Source organism: Pelobates fuscus, chromosome 2 (assembly GCF_036172605.1).
Source record: "Pelobates fuscus isolate aPelFus1 chromosome 2, aPelFus1.pri, whole genome shotgun sequence".
Taxonomy (NCBI): domain Eukaryota; kingdom Metazoa; phylum Chordata; class Amphibia; order Anura; family Pelobatidae; genus Pelobates; species Pelobates fuscus.
Window position 1 is genome coordinate 111,773,124 of NC_086318.1, and position 22,488 is coordinate 111,795,611.

The window sequence follows — 22,488 nt, forward strand, 5'->3', positions numbered from 1 at the left end:
TGCCATGTATTTACACAGATGTCCTTATTAAAAGGGATATACCACACCCCGAGGCAAAACTGAAGAGGTCCAGAATGATCATAAAACTTCCTGTTTGCCAAGGACATTTATAGAAAGTGACATTTTTATATTCCCTCAGAGCTCTTTTTTAGTAGAAGAATATAGCTACTTCATGTCGTATTTAAGGAGCTGACAACTGCACATACAAATTTTGTTTAGTGTATGAGATTATTGCCATGTCTTAACCCTTTGAGTATCAGTGGAGTGAGAAACTTTTACTTATTCTTATTTACTCAGTGTAAAAAACATTTTGTTGCCTTTGCTGCTGGAAAAAAAAAAAAAAGATGTCACTTAAAGGACCACTATAGGCACCCAGACCACTTCAGCTCAATAAAGTGGTCTGGGTGCCAGGTCCATCTAGGGTTAACCCTGCAGCTGTAAACATAGCCGTTTCAGAGAAACGGCTATGTCTACATTAGGGTTAATCCAGCCTCTAGTGGCTGTCTCATTGACAGCCGCTAGAGGCTCTTCCGTGCTTCTCACTGTGATTTTCACAGTGAGAAGACGCTGCCGTTCATTGGAAAGCATTGATAAATGCTTCCCTATGGACTGATTGAATGCACGTCGGAAGAGGGAGGAGAGCCCCAGTGCCGGAGAAAGGTAAGCGTTTAACCCATTCCTCCCCCTAGAGCCTGGCGGGAGGGGGGCCATGAGGGTGGGGGGGAACTATTAACACTATAGTTCCAGGAAAATTAGTTTGTTTTCCTGGCACTATAGTGGTCCTTTAATTAAACCCTAGGAACAGACATATATTCCTGATACCATACGTGTGAAACTCCATTTAGGTTTCCGGCCTCCTGTCAAAAAAGGTATTTTACTTACTTTTTCCAGCACCATGCAAGCCTCCTTGCAGCTTGCTCAAATTTGATCTCAGCCAATGCAATGCTTTCCCAGCATTATTTTGAAAGCATTGGGAGGCTAATGCGCACGCGTGGCAAAACACAGCGCTGTACCAATCAGCATTTCCTCATAGAGATGCATTGAAACAATCCATCTCTATGAGTAATATTCAGCACCTCCATGCAGCATGTGTGCAACACTGACACAAGAAGCACCTCTGGTGGCTGTCTGAGTGACTGCAACTAGAGTTTTTCATTGGCAGTAATTTTCTCTAAAAAGGCAATGTTTACATTAAAAAGCCTGCAGGGACAGGCACCAGACACCATAACAACTACATTAAGCTGCAGTTGTTATGGTGTTTATAGTGTTCCTTTAAATTAAAGGTAATGTATATATGTTTGGACTGATTCACTGGTATATATCTTATTTACTGGCTTACAAGACAAGCATGCTGTTGTCAGAACCCTTGGTAAGATTTATCAAAGTGTTCTCATATAAAATGTGATGCGAAAATGCCAAAATGTAAGAGGTGAAGAGTCCCCAATGCAATGTGCCTTCTGGTCCCACTGAGCAGTTTGATAAATAACCCTCCTTATTTTCATAGAAGTCCAACTCATTGCTTTGTGTGCTGTAAACAATATTCATTTAACCGTAATATTTTTTTAATTTTTAATTTTTTTTTCAAATCTCTTTTTTATTTGAGGCATAAAATGATATGGGGTACAGAATGAGAAAGGGGAGACGATAAAGTTTCATACATAACGGGTATAATACAATGCAATTTATATCATCTCTGAGTAACAGTTGGCCTCATTTTATATTAAGAAGAGTAGTTCTAGTAAGTTTAGCGTAGTAATAATGTAAGTGGTTAGACTTAAGTGAGATATCAAGCAGAGTTATAACAAAAGTGACACTATACAGGCTAAACAGATAGGTATATTTTAAACGTCATTACCAAGTATAGTCGAGTCTTAAGAGTCTACAAGAGACTAAAATAAAATAAAATGAAATACAAAGGAACGCTTGCTCATGTGCCTATCGAGTGAGTAATAAAGTTTAAAGTTTAAACATTACACTTTGCCTAGACATTCTACATACATGCATGCTATGGCTAATCATTGTTTTAAGCGGTAAGTTAGTTTGTGATGTCAGGCAGTAACAAAGTTAATGAGTGCTAGAAAATATGATTTAATACATACTAATCTGAACTGTGATCATGTTTAAGCATAGCACTTGTCTGAGTAGTCACGTAATGTTATCTGGAATTGCAAGGACTAGGCATGTGCTGAATATGCAATTAAGGTGAAAACCACTGGGCTAATCTTCAGTTGTAACTGGCTGCACCTTGCTATACATGAGGGAAAACAAATAGATAACAGACTTAATAATAACAGATCAGGCTTTGCGAACCCGGAGCCGGTATGCTGGGTTAAGTCCCTGGTACCCGTAGATGATCATGAGGGTAGTTGTCAATCCAACCGGCGAATTAGGTGCCCTTTCGGGGTCACCTGGAGGTTTAACCCCTTAAGGACACATGACATGTCTGACACGTCACAATTCCCTTTTATTCCAGAAGTTTGGTCCTTAAGGGGTTAAGCATGAGTTAATGTCGTCTACCACTCCCGGTTCCCTGGTTTTGAGTGCAAATTTCGGCATGTCGTGTTTGCGGAGAGGGTAAGGTGAGTTCAACCGGATGGATATCAGAGTGGGTGTGGGACTTGGGAAGGCCGGTAGGCATTAGGGCAGTCCATTAAGGGAATCCTGTTGCCAGAGACAGTCCATTGGAACTTGCAGGGGTTCGGTGCCATAGTAGTGGGGTACAGTGGTGTGCACCCGACGACCCCTCCTAGCTCAGCCGATACCCACGTGTGGAAAGTTTTTGATGGCGGTAAGGAATTTACCGGTTGTTTCACCATTGCGGCTCAGTCGTGCGTTTTTCTTCCGCTCGTGGTCGGTGTCATATGGAGTATGGCTTGGAGCAGCATGTGTGGTTGGTGGGGGCGAGGTAGGTCCACCCTCCAGTCCCGGGCCAGGTTGAAGGCCGACATCTTCGTTAACCATAATATTTTAGCTTATAGATCATATAATAAAATATATGTGTGCACTTAACATCCCCCACAACTGTTTTGTGTCAACATGCCTGCGCTGCATAAGTGCTTTATATTCTCTTACACAGGCTACTTATCTGATATTATAATTATATTATATTTACTATGCTTCGACCAGTGTTAATGTTGTGGACTAAAAATTTTAGTCAGATTTAGTAGATTAAAATAATGCTAAAACAAAAACAATTCAGATTACTAAAATACGACTAAATGGCTTTTTCGTCAAAAGACTATGACAAAAACTAGATTGATATTTGCCGCCAAAATGAACACTGGCAGGTAAGACACATGGGGTGGAAGGAGAAGAAATGAGAGACGTGGGGGGGCTGATGGTATGAGACAAATGGGGGCTGAGGGAACACAAAGAGACACAGAGGGGCTGGGGAAGGGCAAAAGAGACCGGCTTTAATTAAACCCATTGGATTTAGTTGTGTTGACTAAAATCTACTGGAGATTTAGTCGACTAAAAATAAAACAATTCAGGTGACTAAAATATGACTAAAACTAAAATGACTTTTTAGTCAAAAGACTGACTAAAACTAAATTGAAATTTGCGTAAATTTGTGGAAAGAATGCACTAGTACTTTTTGATGAAACAGTCCATGTGTGCTTGCCACAGATATTAATGTTTTATATATTTGTGGTTGTCAAGTGTTTGAAAACTATACTTTCTGACATTAAGAGAGAACAGTACAGATAACATATAATAAATTATTTCAGTTATTTTAAAAATGTCTAATTACAAAATGTATGAATTAGTCATGTGCCTTATAAATAGATAAACAATGCTGTGATAGAAAAATTGTTATTCTTTTCAACGAACCGCTACATACGGCCTAAAATATTATTCCTCTATCTCTTTAGAAGTATTCAGGCTTAACAAACACCTTGCTGAAGCCCAGGCAGATAATATATCCCTTCAAAACCAGATGAAACCTCTACAAACCGCATCCGATTCCTTTGTGTTAGCATCACAGGAACTTCAAGCCTCGCGTCAGATCGAAAACGAGTTGAAAACTAAATGTCATGACCTGCAAAAGCAAACAGTGGGTGAGCAATTTTTATATTTTCTAAGCACTATAAACCGTTTAAGGAGCACCGCTGACTTGGAATCTTTTTTTCATACGGGTAAAAAAAAATGCGAAGATCAGTGATTTTGTCAATAGTGGTGAGTGGAAGCATTGCTGTAGGGGAATACTTGTGTTATAATGCAATAATTAAAGTCCAACCATGGTTTATAAAATAAGCAATGACATTGAATTACACAGCCAATGGAAATTTGTCCAACTAAGTATACATTTTTTTTTCTGTAATGAGCTGAGCTATATGTGTCAAGACATCCTATTGTAGGCCTTGAGGAGTGATGTTGCCATTTAAGCCCTAATGCAAAACTCTCCGGGAGATAAAATGTAACATTTTGTATTCTGTCAAATATTCCATATTAAGCATTAAGGATCACAGTTTGGAGATCCCAGTGCCCTGTTTCTCAGAGGATCAGAGTATGCAACAATACATACCAGCTCTCACCCACATCCTGCCATGGGTTTGCTAGACCATGGAATGTTTAGGAGTATGTAGTGTAGCACTTCATGTCGATACAAAAACAATCCCTTAATTATATGTCAATCCTCCTATACATGTCGATTCCTGTGATCTCATATCAACCATATCAGGAAAATGTATTCAAAGAATCAATTTATTTTCTAATGTAACTGTATGAAGTGGAAACAGTTGATCAATGTGGGGTTGTCATAAGGTCAATGAGGTTACACATTGCTAATACGCATTAACACTGCCATTAAAGCACTTACCTCTGGCCTTACAATCCAAATTAGCAATAAATGATGGAATATACATCACTGAGGGATGTAATCAGATGTGCATTTCATAAAATGTATTATTCTACAAGTTAGTAGTGGCCAAAATACATCTCTTTAGTTGTTGTGAAACTACAGTTCTGAGATGTCTGCCAGCCACAGACACTCTTATCTATTAGGATTGTTACTGAGCATCAAGGGGCTTACTGTCCCAATGCAACTGTAGTGCAGGGCTGGCGCAACCGTTAGACGAACAAAGCATTCGCCTAGGGCACCGGCCATCTGACCACCTCAGGGCGACCCCGACGCTGCACTTCAGTATGGCAGAGCAGGCACCTGCTTACCCCGATGGCAGGTGCCTGCTCTGCCAATGAATGCCGGAGGGGAGGAGGCAGGTGGCAGTGTGGGCGTCGAGGGTGCAGCTCCTCCCTCGCGCGCCCTCTGTGATGCCGGGAGCCAAAATATGAGGAAAGTTCAGTGCCTGCTCTGCCAATGAATGCCGGAGGGGAACTGGATCGTGATACTATTTGCTAAATCCAATATATATATATATATATATATATATATATATATATATATATATATATATATATATATATATATATATATAATAAATTTAACATAGAGCTGCCTGCTTTCTTTCTTCCACTGTAACACCTATAATGTGGAATCCCCTACACCACCATAGAAACATAAAATATACATACAAAGCAATAGGTGGAGTCGCTAAGATCTTTGATAATCTGTAAAACACAATAGTATATACAAATAGCGTAGTATGTCTATACTAGACAATGTAAAAGATAAATGGTAGTAGTGTCACTCACAATGTTGGAGTCATACCATCATATGACTCTCTTAGTATGTTCCTTTGGACCATTCAAGGGTTGTCCAGACCCTTTTGAAGTCAGGATCCTGGTATTCTCCTTTTGATTCTCCTATTTGGTATTCCAAAATAAGGTTTGTGGGAGATCCAGATGTTGCTTTAAAAGTATTGTGATAAAAATAAAAGAAAATATGTAAATGTATACCAGAAACAGCTGGTTTTGAGTACAGGAACTAAAGACTAATTAAATAAATAGTCTCTGAAATGTTCTTGATTAGGATTATATCCAAATAATCCATTTGGATATAATCCTAATCTCCCACAAACCTTATTTTGGAATACCAAATAGGAGAATCAAAAGGAGAATACCAGGATCCTGACTTCAAAAGGGTCTGGACAACCCTTGAATGGTCCAAAGGAACATACTAAGAGAGTCATATGATGGTATGACTCCAACATTGTGATTGACACTACTACCATTTATCTTTTACATTGTCTAGTATAGACATACTACGCTATTTGTATATACTAATGTGTTTTACAGATTATCAAAGATCTTAGCGGCTCCACCTATTGCTTTGTATGTGTATATATATATTTTTTTATTTATTTATTTATTTTCTAATTATTTTTTTTTTTTATTATTATAAATAACCCATGAGAAAAGGTTAACATAAATTAAAGGTAATTTTCAATGTTTTATTAAATGGTGTAAATTAGAAAGAAGTGACAATTCCATTTTAATTCCAAGTTTTGAAAAAATACCTTTTACAAAAAAAAGTAATAGTAAAAATGTATTGGTTTTTGATATGTTAACAGAACCTAAGTTAACAAATCCAGCTTGTAATCGACAACAGAGTTTACACTGTTTATGTACAGAATCTGTTCTACAAGAAATGTACAAATTAAATAAAAATAGATGTTTTGTTTTTAATATTGTGAACGAATATATTTTAAGTAATCCATCTTCGTGAGTAATCAACAACACAAGTGCTTTGGTCACATCTGGGTGGATATCTTATCCGTAATTGTTGCCAGATACAGATCATCTTAACCAACGCTGTACACAACGTTCGGGTAAAATGTAGAAAAACAACCCTTTTTGTGGTTTCTCACTGAATAATTTCTTAACAGAAAATCAAAATGCAACTAACTGAGGAAATGAGACGTTCAAAATATTTGTTTAAGTCAAACAGTGCTATATATGTATAAGTCACTTAAAAGGCAACCTTTTTTTCAGTAAAGGCTAGACCTCCAGGCTGTCACAGTTCAATAGCATTACATAGCTATTGAAATGATTAATATTTTTTTTTTCTTTGCTGTTTTACGAATCTCTCAACTTCCCATATGCACCGTGCGGTCATGGCCTTCGTGTGACTTTGTAACGTGTAAATAGTGTGTTGAAGTCATGAGCCTTGTGTCATTTTGTGGCTGAACAGCTGGAGATCACATACCTCAGAGCAAAAAGAGAGGTAAATATATGACAGCATAAGTTAATTACACATTTTGGCTCTGCCCAGCAAACCGACATCATTCGTAAATAACGCACACTTCTGTTCTATTTTCGCAATTACCGTCATGTTTCTGTAATATTTACCAGTATTCGTCTCAAATCCCTGCCCTTGAAGCTCCCTCTACAAAAGCCTGAACGGATGTAACGTTTTGAAAGATGCCACGGTAATTCCTCTAGTGCTTTGACAAGATGCCATTTAAAAGCAGCTGCCAAATTGATGTCAGTTTAAACCAAATCAATCTTTTCGTACAAGCACGGCGCCTCCGTTTGATAAAACAAAGCAGAAATGACCATATCACGACTGGGAGTAATTTATTTTATTTTTATATGAAACGCATGCAGACATTGCAGACAAATGCTGTCTGGATTACCACACTCTCTCTATACTATGTTCCACCATAAAAGCACTTCTATTCTGTGTCTGAGTTACAAAGTCTGAAAAGCCTTTCAGCTCCACATTTTCATGAATGCTTTTGAATCTCTGATATGATTGCACAATGTGCTGAAAAACATATGACTTTCAAACAATATCTCTTCAGCAGTTCTTTTCATGTGCAGATACACCATCAGCTCATTTTGTCTTTCCCCACTGAATCACTTACCCCTTAATCTCTAAGAAGTACAGAAAGAAAGTCACATGAATGAGAATATCATTACCCCGGTAGACTTTTTCCATGTGTTCGATCTCACATCTGTGTGTAATTTAGGAAGAATTGCCTGTCTTTTTTGATAGGTATATTCATGTATTTTTCAGATTAACTGAATGTCAGGAATTTTCAGTGAATGAAAGCTTTGCAAACAAACAAAAGAAAAAATAATTGAAGGATTTCCCACTAAAGAAATGATGTAGTGACTTAATCCATATTCCACCCACATTCCATGTTGACTTAACAATAGCTCTAAAGATATATTGTCTCTCGAAATAATTAGCAATTCTTTCCAACGCGGATAATAATTTATTTAGGACAATAGTAATGGGATATATATCATTTTTCCTTGGCAGAATGCATAGAATAGTTCTATTGAAATTTGCTTCAGTTTGTCCTAACACAACACGTTTTCCATACCCAAAATATTAGGACAATACAGTAAATATGTTCCTTTCTTCTACAGTGTTAAATTACCTGGCTTACCCGTGCTTTATTGGGAGCCAAACTGTATGGCACTCCCGTATAGGACTGAAAAGTTAATGCCATGTTTAAAAAAAAAAAAAAAAAAACTATTTTAAATGTAAGAAAATTACAATATATGTTTTCAAGTATACATTCATTAAAGAGAAAAATCATCTCTTTGTTAATATGCATGACTTGCACCAGCACGTGTATTTCAACACCCACTTCAAGATAATGTATAAACCGTTTAAAGAGAAGTGGGCACAGGACAGAATCCTGAAGCCACTCCATTTACCTCTTTTGACCAATTTAAAACTTTCCTTTTACAACTACTCTCTGCAAGAGTGTTTTAGTCATTATTTATTATATATTATTTGTAGCCATAGTTATTGTGAATGTCAAGCTGCGATAAAACGTACTGAGGTGATTCACAAATCCCATCATGGCTCTAGTGTGCCCCTATCGGTGATGGACTGGCAAGATGGATTCCTGACTCCAAATAAGGGTGCTTGATAGAAAACATATAGTGTGATATATGCTTTTTTTTGGATGAGTAGACATTATTTAAATAATTTTCTGTTATAGTGTACCTCTGTATTTGCTGTATTATTGTTATGTCATTTTGTGGTTACAGTTCTTATGTGTGTTTTATTTTCTTTAATTCGTTAATGAGGAATTGGTAACATTTTTACATTGCTTCCACACATCATTATATTGAACTGGTATTTGTGGTGATTATTCAGCATATGTGCAAAAAAAAACGAAAGCCATCAAAATATCATCAGGACACCTCATTGCCATCATCAGTACGCCACAACAACGGATTCAATTTCTCTACAAATGGAACTGCTGTGCCGCCGTCAACCATTTTTGTGAGACCACATGGGAGACTGCTACCTACGACGTTGATTTGCCCAGGAACGATGTGAAGATGAGAGTTTGCTTGGTAGGAACCGGTATAACCCCCACCGGTCCAGGGAGGGGGCAAACGGGCAATAGGAGAATTCAGTGTGTGTCCAGGACCTCTAAACTGGGAGAGCAGCCATCCCTCCCGCTTCACAGGTCTACTAGGCCGCACAATCTCTTCCAGTTGTTTCTGCATCAAACTCGTCTCCCAGCCACCTCCATGTAAACTGGCCCGGTCAGGGCTTCAGTAAGTTTCCACCGGGTGCAGAACAGGAGCATAGAAAGGCTAAAAGACGGGCAAATGTTAAGGCCAGACGAGGAGCTCAAGCTCAGCACATCTGGTTGCCATGAGTGTTAGGCCCTGCCCCCTCCTTTTTTCATTTAATTTTAAATTATTTTGTAATGTCACATTAGGACTAGAAATAACTATGGACCAGGGAGCCATGGCTCCAAAAATAAAAAATACTGTTAGCAGCTGCTACATTTTTGAGTGCCGTTATTGGCATACCACAAGTTTAACAACCCCGGCATTAGATGTTTCAAAAACAATTATGCATATACCTTCATGGCTCAGTCGCTTTTCAAGGATTCATTTGGACGAGGAAATACAAAATTTGAGAGGAGCCTGTAGGGAGCAGAGGAACCTAGTAGGAACGTGTAGGTAATGCTACAAACTAACTCATCTGCTAGGTGTTTATTGTGTCTCGAACTGATGTTGAATAACACTAGATGCACAGAAACAAGTAAGATTAAATGGTTTATTTCCTTATCTGCAAATGTATGTGTAGGTTTTATTTAAGCAATTTTAATAACTTGTAATTCCTCAGTAGATTCTCATAATGTTGTCCCTATTTTGCTGAACAGTGATCTACCACTATTTTTGCATTCATATTTGGAGATTTAGAGCTACGCTGTCACTTGTGGGCTCTTTGCATGATTTTTGAAGACACCCACAAAGTGACATTTGCACTTGGAATGGTTGAGTCCAGTGGGTGGAGCAGATAGGGTGATAACACTTTCCTTACGTTTTCCCTTCTCGAGAGAAAATGGGCCCTTGCGCTCCAACGCTCACAAAGTCCAACTGGAATAAAAAAACATTATTCATTTATTGGTGAAAAATAAAGTAATATAAACAGAAAAATATACCTAAAAAAATTCAAGCAGATAACTTTTTTTTTCTCATTTATCGTTTTTTATTAGTGCAAGAGAGTAGTATAACAGTGTGCATCACGGTACAATATCAATATGCATTACATACCACAGGGGCTGCTGTGGATAACGCCCCCATGGGCAAGCAGATAATGTTTAAGCAGGTAACAATGGGGGGTGGAGAACACATACAGGGCAGATCACATACCTAAATAGCTGGTGTTTCGCATCTAGACCAGGTTTAGAGCGCCATGTCACACTGAGAGTGTTAATCTCATTAACGCAAATAAATCAATAAGCAGAAATGTGCGTGTAACAGAACCTTACTAGTTTCTTACACAGAGACCTTGTGTCCCTGAGCATACCTCCCAGTGGTCCCTATTTGGTTTAGCATACCTCCCAGTTGTCCCTCTTTTCTTGGAGTTCCATATTGTTCTTGTGCCTGCGTTCATGGGATTTCCACAACAATTATACTCCCAGTAATGTGTCTTTAAAATGGAAAAAATGTGTTGAGACATCAAGATACATTGTTCTTGTTGTAAATTATTTTAGTTGTATAAATTGCTGTTAGTAATTCACCTAAACTTCCTCAAAACAACCCTGCCCGTGGCCACACCCCCACTCACACACCTAAAATTAATGTGTCCTTTTTCCACTTGATATGTTGTGAGGTGTAAGTGATGGAAGCTACCCCTCCAGCTAAAAATTAGTTAGTGGGACTATGATTAGTGAGACTCATGAAGAATTAATTTTAAAAAATAAGGTCCCTTTATGTGCACATAAAGCGTTAACCCGGGGGGGGGCGTGGCTAGCTGAGATCCAGAGCAGACGTGCAGGTGGTTAGCTCCGGCTCTAAATCCCTAAAGAACGGCTGATTTACAATTAAATTACCTTGAAAACGAGCCCAAGCACGCCTCACTACCTTCTAGAGTATAATGGGGAGAAAAAACAAAAAAAACGCCCGTCCGGAGAGCGCAAATTACTCCGATATCAGACTCTCCTTTGACCGGTCACAGGCCCGCAGCAAAATGGCGCCGAGCAGACCATGCGGCTCCAGCGACTCCAGTGAATCAATAGATGGGGAGGATTTGCCCCGACCTACCAGCGGAGTATACCTGCAGGCAGAATCGGACTCTGATGCCTCTCCCTCCACGAAAGGGGACATAAAAAAACTCCTCCAGGACCTGAGAGCTTTATGGAAGGCAGATCTGGCAGGAGTACAGACGGAGATTGGCGGGCTGCGGCAGCGGATTACAGCAGTGGAATCCAGAGAGACGACCCGGGAACAGCGACAGGCAGACACCCAAGCACAGGTGGAAGCCCTCACACAGCAGGTTAACAACCTGTCACGTACGGTGGCATCGCTGGAGGCGAGACACCGTAGGAGGAACGTCCGGATCCGGGGAGCACCAGAAACGGTGACCCCGGACTCCCTGCTGGACTTCGCCCACAAGGTGACACAGGCAATGGGGGTCAAACGAGCGGGAGACTCACCGCTATTTGTATCGGCCTTCAGGATCAGGAAGGCTCCGACCGCCCCAGCGGACGCTCCTAGGGACATAATTGCCGTAACCCGAGACGCATCAGCAAAATCAGCCATCATGGCCTGCTCCAGGAAGAGCCCCAGTATATTGGTAGATGCCAACAAGATAACGGTATACGCGGACTTACCATTCTCAGTGCTCTTAGCCAGACGCAAGTTCCTGCCCATCACCAAGCTCCTGAGGGAACACAACATCAGGTACCGATGGGGAGTCCTGGGTACCCTGGTGGTGCCAAGAGGGGAGGAGATCCATGTCCTATCGGCCACTGAGGACCCAGCAGACTTTCTGCAGCGACTCCAGCTGCCCCCTCAGCCCAATCAACCCTTGACACAGCAGAGGGCCAGTGCCCAGAGACACACGGCAACCAAGCTACCAGAAGACAGGGACAATGAGATGAGAGATGGCGGAGGTGCTACCAGGCGGCAGAACCCCTAACAACGCCGGTCAGACAACGTGAAATACACATCTCAACCTGCCAACAGTTGATCGTTTTTGGACTTTGTGAAGTTTATGAAAGATGACTGTATGTGTTGGCTCAGATGCGGGGTGTAAGGGCACAGAGGGAAGGGAACCCACAACTTGACCTAGCGGACGGTAGGTCGGAGGGTGGAGGGGGAGAGCACACACACAGAGAGGAGTAAATACACCAGACACAATGCCTCCTGCCCTGCCCCGGACATGTAAGCTTACGGGAACGGGAACCAGCCCACCAACCTGGGTGTAAGAGAGTAGGTGACACTCCTCCCTCCCCACATACTAGCAGGCAACAGACTCCGCCACGATAACGGCCCAGCCCCATGCACGGACGCATGGGGGACATAACGACTAAGCCCAACACACGTCTAATCTCAGCATTGGGAACACTTATTATTCCCAGTCTATGGAAGTGATTAACAGGGCAGTAAGTGCCAGTTGTTAATTGACCACCTAAACTATTTGCATAACCTAATTCACCTGCGTAGCTGTCCCTCACTGACATCGGTTAAGTGCAAAAGGTTGGGGACCAACCGAACCCGACGGCCACACACACTCAACCCTCGCACGACTATAACAACAGTGGGGTGGCCCGGTGTACATCACACAAGCCACACGACATATAAGCCTGACGCCGGATGGACACCTGGCCGCCCACAACCATAGGTCATTTTACAGGCATACCAGAAACTGAAGTTACCTAACCGAAACGCCATAACTGTACTATATAACTATGTTACTTAATTTTATTATATTATAGGTTCATGTCTTAATTTATAGTTAGCAAGATGTCTTTCCCTTGTTTGAACTTTACAATCTGAAATAGTCAGTCACTGCACAAATCCTAGCTATGTCTCACTACTTACCTTAATACCTGATAACAGGACTAGTATGACTATGTTTACCTAACAAAAGGTGCAATTCACTCATATGTTGTTACACTAAATACCTTGTTATGCCTGCTGCTGCTGTTGTGGCACTGCAGGCTAATATGTTAACCTCTTTGCATAACAAAAATAAAGAATTATAAAAAAAAAAAAAAAAAAAAAAGCGTTAACCCTTTGAACAACCTGAAACAAAAAAAATGGGAAAACTCTAAGGGTTATTCAATATTGGTACCTAAACAGTTACTCCTGAGACTCTGTAGTGCAGCACCTTAAAGGTTAATGTCATATCGGAAGAGTAAGTTACAAAGGAGTTTTGTGGAATGTACAGGTTCATTCTATATATTTTTTACTCTACTTCCATCTCAAGGTTTTTGACCAGGAAACCCTGGCCGACATGGTCAAACATAAATCCACCTTTCCCTGCAAGTCCTTCTGACACCCCAATACACTTCCCAGAGTTTTATCGGGGCCAACGTTACCTGCCTATTAGAAACCAGCTTGGATGAGCTCATTAGAAGCCAGCTTGCAATCCATGATAAAGATCTTTAATATATACACCTTATTTTAGCTACAGTGACAATACTTTTTGGTACAAAATGACAATCAACCCTAGAGTAGAGGAATTCTTGTATTACAAATATTGCCCCTTTTTGTTTATTCTGAGTTGTGTGTATAATATTGAAAACGCACGTTAGTAGATTGATCACTTTAAATTTTCTGGCATCATATTTAAAATTGTGATTTTTACAATAGTTTCTTATTTTTTTATGTTTAAACAGACACTCTTCTGTCATTGTTTTCTGCCCAGTATAAGTTCTATGACCTTGAATAAATATATATATTTTTTTATATTGCTTTATTTGGATTTTAAATATGGGCATGATATTTTACAGGGAGCAATTCAAAGCTAGCTCTGTGGAAGTGTTTCTAACCATAAGTAGTCATATCATTGGCATTCGCCAATAAATAGCAAAGATATACCCTATATAAAACACATGAGATGGGTGACTAAAGTTAGTCCCAAGGAATATACCAGTAGGAGATTGTTTGATTTAAGACAGAACAATGTTTGCTGTTTATCTTACAGCATTGATTTTTCTGTGGATGTACCCAAATTAAATTCCTTAATTTTCATTTCAAGAACATTGAAATCCATCTGTGTCAATGACACTAAATACGCATAGCATTATATCCAGGCATACAGCTGTAATTCTTTTTACTTGCTCTAAAATCTCCAAATATTCTTCATGTCTACTCAATGGGTAGATAGGACATGAAAATAGATATTGAAACAGCAAACAAAAGCCTACTCATCCATGTTGTCTGCTGATTCAAAATTGCTGCTGTATCTCTACCACCACTCCCGAATGGCTATTCCATGCATCTAGAACTCTCTCTATACAATAAAACGAATCACCCCCTGTGCATCAAGATATATTAAAGAAACAATAAAGCATTAAGAATACAAAAGTTTATTCATAACAACTTAGTGTTTCTGTCCCAGAGTTGGTGATCCCCCTCTCTGCTATTTGGCATAATAAAGTTGAAAAATAGGTGTTTTTCCAGCGCTGAGGCTCCCTGCGCTGCTTACCTCTCGTCCTCCAACGACGTCATCAAGGATGTATAGCCACTACTAGTTCAATCTAGTGCTACTCCTAAAGGAGCATTTGGGACCCAATGAGCATGATTGGCGAGTGCACATTAAGTTTCCGTATTGGAAAACATTGAATCAGTGCAGTCATGTGGCCAAGTTTTACTTGCTGTTGCTGCAGCAGGAAGTGTCTGCGGTGAGGTGTGTTAACCTTGCAATGAAAGCATTACCGTTTCTAAAAAATGTAACGTTTAACATTTCAGGGTTAAAGTAACAGGAACACTGCACCCAGACCACTGATCCTTTACAGGAAAACTGTTGCAATGTTTTGTAATTACTAAAAGAGAAAATATTGCATCTGGTAATATTGCATCAGGGTGCATTATTTTGTAATAAGTATAAGTGTGTGTGTGTGTATGTATACAGATTAATAAGAAAAATGGGGAAAAAAGGCAAGAAAAATTTTGCATAATAGTGAACATTGGCTGGGGTAACTCACAGTCTGGCTGGGGTAACTCACAGTGAAGCCGGGGACTGACGGCTATACATTCAAGGCTGCTCCATTTCAACTATACCGCGGTCTTTTGAGAAGACACCGACCGCGGTATATATACATAGTCATTTTGTGAGTGACTCACCAGGTGCCTGTGTGAGTGGTCTGCTACAACGTTCACCGCGGTCTTTTTCGAAGATCCCGACCGCGGTGCATATCACCGTTCCTCGACAGACCCCTTTTGAAGTGGGTCGGATACCGGCGGCATAGAATCCTCTTCAATACCCTTCCTCTTTTCTGGGTTTTTTTTTCCTCTATTACCTCGGTGGGGGGCCCACACTGAGGCAGGTACTTTTTATTATTGTTTATGCATTATAGTTTTATTTTTTATATATAGGTTTCTATTTGTTTTTTTGGCAGCTGCTTCTGATACCGTATGTGATACTTTGTACTCTCTATGCAGAGTTAGGTGACAGATTAGTATCTATATTACACTTTGTATTGTGTTACATATTCTATAAAGAAAGTTGATTGATACATTGTTCACCAAAGTGGATCCGTGCACACATTGTGACTTTTTACTTATTCAATGTTTTGTTTGATTTTTTAAATAAATATATCTATTTATTGTATAAGTGTTAAATCACAGTAAATACAATAGTCATTTTTTTGACATATTCATTCTTGAGCGCACATACTTCTTTATACTTTTTTGAGCTACCACTCAATTTTAGACGCTTGTGTATGTATGTAGCTGCCAGTCCCAAATATTTGTTATTTAATACACCTGATATCTATCTTTTCTAACTCACAGTCTGACCTAAGGAACAGAAAGATGGGCGTGGGAAAGGTAGGCAAGTAATTTCTTAAAAAATATCAATATACTGGAATTTAAAAAAAAATTAGGAGATGGTATATAATAACATGAGATATAACATAAAGATGTTAAGATTTTAAAGAGGTTTAATAACAGTTACCCTTTAAGCCTTCAATTGATAAATAGAAACGGATAGGGGGTGCAAATCTACAAGTATGGATAGTGAGTAAAACCAAGTTTTTATACATTACACATTTTCTGTAAATAACTGTAAAAAAAACATAAAAGCACACAAAGCATTATATTGTTTTAAAAATATCAGATTAAAAATCAGAGGTAATGGGTCCCTCACAATACTCAAAGCCATGTATAGGAGGCTCTGGCTGTAAAGGTGGTGGTTTCATATACTCGTTAGGTGATCTGCCCCACTCCTGATCCAATCTTCCTTATTGATGAAATAATTCTCCAGAGTAATAGAGTATAAAATAATTTTACTTGCAAATCAAAGTTGAAACAAATCAAATAAAACAAAAATTTGGCACATAATTGCAGGCACAACACGTTTCAACCTTCCAGGTGCATACAGTCCTGTCTCCATGCCCTTCTTTTTTATCTGGGCAAACAGGAAATAAATTTTCGCGCGATTCTGGCGCTGTGTAGCTCCTCCCACTTGGCGGTCTTTCGTGCAGCGTGGTGACGTCAGTGACGTAATGCCGTCTTGAGATCGTTATGTGGTGTTCCCCACAACCGCACTCACCATACATTTGTATGGCACACCGCGTTTCAACCTCAATTTCTTCCAGGTGCATACAGTTCTGTCTCCATGTCCTTCTTTTTTTCTGGGCAAAGAGGAAATAGATTTTTGCTCCAATTCTGGCGCCTTGTAGCTCCTTCCACCTGGTGGTCTTTCGTTCGGCGTCATCACGTGCTGTGTGATGAAGTCAGTCACGTAATGCCATCCTGAGATCGTTATAACCACATTCACCACATCGATACATACATACAAACATACACACACACAGATACCAATATCACCGCCAATCCACTTACTACCCATTCTTTGTTTGTTTTTGTTTTTTTATCACTTTAAGCCTTCAAGATGATGTGAACTGCAACTGATGTGATTCTCAGCCATGCTATTTGTTTTCTGTTTCACATTTCTATGTAAAAACTCAGTGTGTCCCTTCAGCAGAATTAGTAGTGCAATTCTTATATAACAAATATAGGGCTCAACTGATCACGTAGCAAGCAGAAACTTGTACACCTGCTTATTTTGGCATAGTATCAGTATCGGTATGCTGTTTAGCTGTATGATGAGATGTCTGTCCTTTTTTTCTATTTACCATCAGTTTGTAATGATGTATAATTATATAGTCCAACAGCCCTATTATAACTGTTTTCTTTTATATAGATTTACAGCAGCAGTTGGAGGCAGTAGAACTGGATTTTCATAATGTGAAAAAAGAAACCGAACATTACAGAGAAATCTCCACGTAAGCAGAATATCGTTTATTATTTAACATAAAGTTAGATTGGCCAACTAAACAACATAACATGTCTGGACCAGTCATTTTAAAATAACTGCATTGTCAAGGCCTTTTACCCTCTGTGTGTCTCTCCTGACCCCTACTCATAGAATGTGACGGCAGATAAGAACCATTCGGCCCATCTAGTCTGCCCAATTTTCTAAATACTTTCATTAGTCCCTGGCCTTATCTTATAGTTAGGATAGCCTTATGCCTATCCCACGCATTACTCACCTTCTTGTGTGTCTCTCTCCTAATGCCACTTTGAGTGCCTCTCCTGACCCCCTCCTCTCCACTTGCATCTTTCAACTACATATTTGCCTCTCTCCTGACCCTCCTGATTGACTGTCTCCTGACCCTCCTGGGCAACTCTCTTCTTTCTCTTCCTCTGGGCATCTCTCTCTTGATTCTCCTGGATGTCTCTCTTCAGACCCACCAGGTGTCTTTTTCTTGTTTCCCCCCATGACCACTCCTTGCATCTCTCTCCAGACCCCATAATTTTGTGTCAATCCTGACACCCCACTTCCATCTCTGTCTTTTGGAGCTGCACTGAGATATTAAGCAGAGGAGAGTTGCAGATGGGTCAGAGCTTCTGCCATGGTCCAGCCTGGATGAACTGCGTTTAGTGTGCTCCCCACTTGGTACACCACAGAGCATATCAACCATTAAATAACTAGCTAGCAAAATAAACACATTAACACTAATGGGCAGCTCCTATTTTCTTTAGACCACCTTTACGAATTAAACTCCCCCCCCGCTGTTACAGGAGATCTCACGTGACCTCTCCAGCTGGGATTTATCTCAATTTGGTTGGCTAGGCAGGATTAACATTTTAAAAATGAATGTTCTCCCCCGGCTATTGTACCTCATACATACCCTACCAATTTTCCTTCCTAAATCCTACTTCAAAGAGTTAAGACAACAATTTACTTCTTTCATCTGGGCATCCAAACATCCAAGGTTGCTATATGACGTCGAAATATTGCAAAAAGTAGTCTTAACGAGAATCTATGAGTGGTCAAACCCTACTACGACGAAACAATGGGTACACATCGAGGCGACTATGTTTCAGGTTCCCATTTACACCATCTCTTGGCATAAGTCAGGGAAGCCGTTAGTATGGCCGCAACATAGTATACACCCAACCATTCTACCCACGTTAAAAGTCTGGCAAGGGACCCTGCAATCAAAACCAATAGCCCTACACCCATCACCATTCCATCCCCTATCCCTAAAACCTTCATTCTCTTCAGGGATGACACCCATCTGCATACAAGTCTTTTCACACATCCCCATACCTCGCCCTAGGAACTATATCAAGCATTTGTCCTTTTAAAGACTTTGTGTCCACGGACACTTCGTCCTCACTGCAAACATTTCGGTACAACCAACTCTTACATTTCTTGAACTCCAAACCAAACCTAACTATGAACCCACAAATACAGACCGCTTTTGAGACTCACTGCACAACCCATTTGCTCTCACGTAAACATTTGTCCCTCTTTAGCGAGCTACTACAACAGGACTACACAGACAACCCTCCTTGATTTGCCCAGGCATGGTCCACAGACCTCAACATTGAAATGTCCCTAAAAGAATGGCCAGTCTCTTTCAGACAAATCCATAAATCCTCTATTAGCTACAACATACAAGAGAGCAACTACAAACGAATAGATAGGTGGCACTAATCACCATCACACGTACACAGATTCTTCCCGACTACACCTGACCGCTTTTTGGAGATGCCAACAACCGCAAGGCACTCTAGCTCACATATGGTAGACATGCCCTACTATCAAAACCTGGGTTAAAATCACTAAACTGTGTAAAGTCATTACCAAAGCTCTTGCACCCCTAGATCCCAAAGCTATATTGTTCAGCCTCACTGGGGCTATACGGCATAAACCGACCAACATACTGGTCATGCATTTGCTCACAGCAGCCAATTTACTGATACCGCTTTTCTGGAAAAGACAAGAAGCAGCCTCTAAGAGAGTGGACTGAGAAGGTAGAATCTTTGAGGTTAATGAAGGAATTATACTCCTCTATCATGCATAAATATGCACTATACCAGACCATATGGGAACCATGGTTGGGATTTCTTTGACAGAGAGCACCCCGCCCCCCTCCTCCAGCTGGCAATGATACAGTTATCGAAAATGAATACTAAATAAGATGTGAAACTGACTATATAAGGTTACTCCGATTAATGGACTCATATATAAAGCACCCAAGACTTCTCAATAATAAACCCTGCGCCGCAGACCCGGCATGTCCAGTTTTTTTAAGATTGGTCGGACCTCAGGTGCACAAGGATGCTGTTGGCAACAACCTTATAGAGTGGAGATGACTACTGATTTAGCTGTGCATAAACTATGTATAAGATACATTTTACTTTTGTGTGTATCAACACTCATAACCTTTATATAATACAATACTTTGATAATATACAATGTTGTAAACTTCATAAAACTCTAATAAACGTTTTGAATTTTTTTAAAATATGTAAGGTGTAAGGTGGCATGTAATATGTTTGCAATGTGTAAAATATGTTGAGTGTAGTAATCTGCTGTGTGTGTATGTAAGTGTATATAACATATCACATGTAACATATCTGCAGAGCTATTCCGTTTATATAATGCATAGTGTAGTGACATTTAGTATGTTTGCTAAGCTATGTAGTGTATAGAATGTGTCCTCATGTTTTGTTTGTCTGTTCTGAGCTGCATGGCTTTGTTTATCTCCATAGTAAAATCCATAGACATCAATTTGCTATTGTCTTCCTTACAGGAGATATATTTTTTTTTTTCAAATCCAGTCTTCCCCTGTTGACCAAAATACAGATCGTTCTGTGAATTTCCAAGTAGCTCTTCATTTAAATGCACGAGTTCAAAGAACGAATGCCTAACAACTTGTAAATGTTTAGAACACATAGCAACAATCTGGCGGATGTGCCTTTAATTCTACCAAATCTGATCATTCCTTCAGAGAAAGGATGCATATTCCAGGACCTTAAATAGTGAGGGGTGTCAAACTGTGTCCACAAACTGGTGTTGGACTACAACTCCCATGATTCTCTGACAACTCTCAGCTGTTCAACACACTTGAAATCAATATACATAGATAGAAATAGATATAGAAGGCAATAAGTGAAATTGTTTTTAATGCTGGTTTGCAGTGGGTGTCTCCATTTATGTCCATTACAATATCCACCCTATATCAATGGCTAGGACCTTTAAGTTATGAACATAATACTGTGCACCCCATTTCCTCACAATAACTAGAGAAGGGGGTTCTTTATTGTAGGAGAAAGATGAAGCAAAGTTGAAATATGTTGGAAGACATCTCTAATTATAAAAAACACAATAGTTGCATGTTAATATGGGAACAATGATTAATTTAGAAACACAGACAAGTGTGTATTATTAAATAGCTTTCATGCACCCTGATAGATTTGGTACAATCTCTAGTCACCCGGTGAGGCATTGAGGCATGGTGCCAACAAGTTAACACAATAAGCAACTGCGACCTAGGGTGCAGTAAGACATCCCCACCTTCAAAGGACAAAATGATGTTATGTGTGGATGATAAATGACTGCCAATCACCAAAATGTCCAGAATGTACAGAAACAGGTTTATTCACTGAGCTTGGAATTGTGACGAAATTAGAAACACGTTACTAATTCTAAGCCACTATAGCAAAGCTGGAAAAATAGCTGTGCTGGAGAATTTTTCTAATTCAACTACTTTGGTCTAAAACATTTAGTTTGTTTTTAATTCATCAAGGACGGGTTAGCGAATGAACTTGTTTCTCTACTCCCCCATAACACATGGCTTTAACTAGCTGTTACACACTCCCAGAATCCAGTAATCTTTCTGCAATGTCAGATCATTACTAATTCCCCGTACAACATTTTTCTTATTCTTCTTCTTATTATTATTATTTTTCACCAGTTGACTTTTCTCCCACTGTTTCCTATCACATATCACCTTTGTTAATTGTGGACCTCTGCTTTTTATTCTGTTTGTATATAATGATGATAAACACACTGATGTATGAGTTGGTGCTTTCATTCTATCATTAAAATTCCCTCTAAATATTTCAAGATGGGGAAATGCCATATCACATAATGAATAGCAACTGGGAACCAAAAAAAATGGCATTGAAGCATATTTTGCACAAGTATTGTTGCACAGCATAATTAAACAGTATGGGAATTGGCTGCAATAATAACATTTTATGTTCTCATTATATTGCTCAACAGTCCCACGTGACTTCAGGAGAGGCTGTGTGTGTAAATACACAAACTTCTCCTTAGCAACCCATATGAAAAAGACAATACACAGTGTTTTACAATGGGAATATTACCCACAGACTTACTCAGCCATGCCTCCTCCCATGTGGATATTCATTTATGTCCTGGTCAATGATTGATTAAAATTAGCATTTGTGTCTGTTGCATTCAAAGTAGCAGACTGATCTAAATCTGCTTCTTGGCCATTACGGGTTTGTCTACAATGGTTCCTGCTGCTTTGAATGACGAAATGAACAAATAAAAAAACGATGTACAAAATTATTTTGATATTCTGTAAATTGACCTGCAATTTGTAGTTGACACATTCATATGTCCATGATAGTTAATTTGATCACCTTAAAGGGACAGTGTAGGTTGGAGATTGACTAATTCTCTTTGTAAAGCATTATATTGTTAAAGACCCAAAAGCATTGTAAGATTGCCAGGTCAATTGCTTGTAGAGTCTGTAAGGCACTTTTCAAATTATACAAATAAGGCCGCTGTTTTACCCCCCCCCCCCCCTACCCCCC

The 22,488-nt window shown here is 39.6% G+C and overlaps 1 protein-coding gene across 1 annotated transcript in view; it reads left to right on the plus strand.

Annotated features, from left to right (window-relative positions):
* The window catches only part of LEKR1 (leucine, glutamate and lysine rich 1), a 93,782-nt gene that overhangs the window by 40,130 nt on the left and 31,164 nt on the right, over window positions 1-22,488 (plus strand). Inside the window, exons 4-5 of the mRNA XM_063441686.1 lie at window positions 3,873-4,058; window positions 17,549-17,630. Coding sequence (XP_063297756.1) covers window positions 3,873-4,058; window positions 17,549-17,630 — 268 coding nt within the window. The remainder of the gene's footprint in view (window positions 1-3,872; window positions 4,059-17,548; window positions 17,631-22,488) is intronic.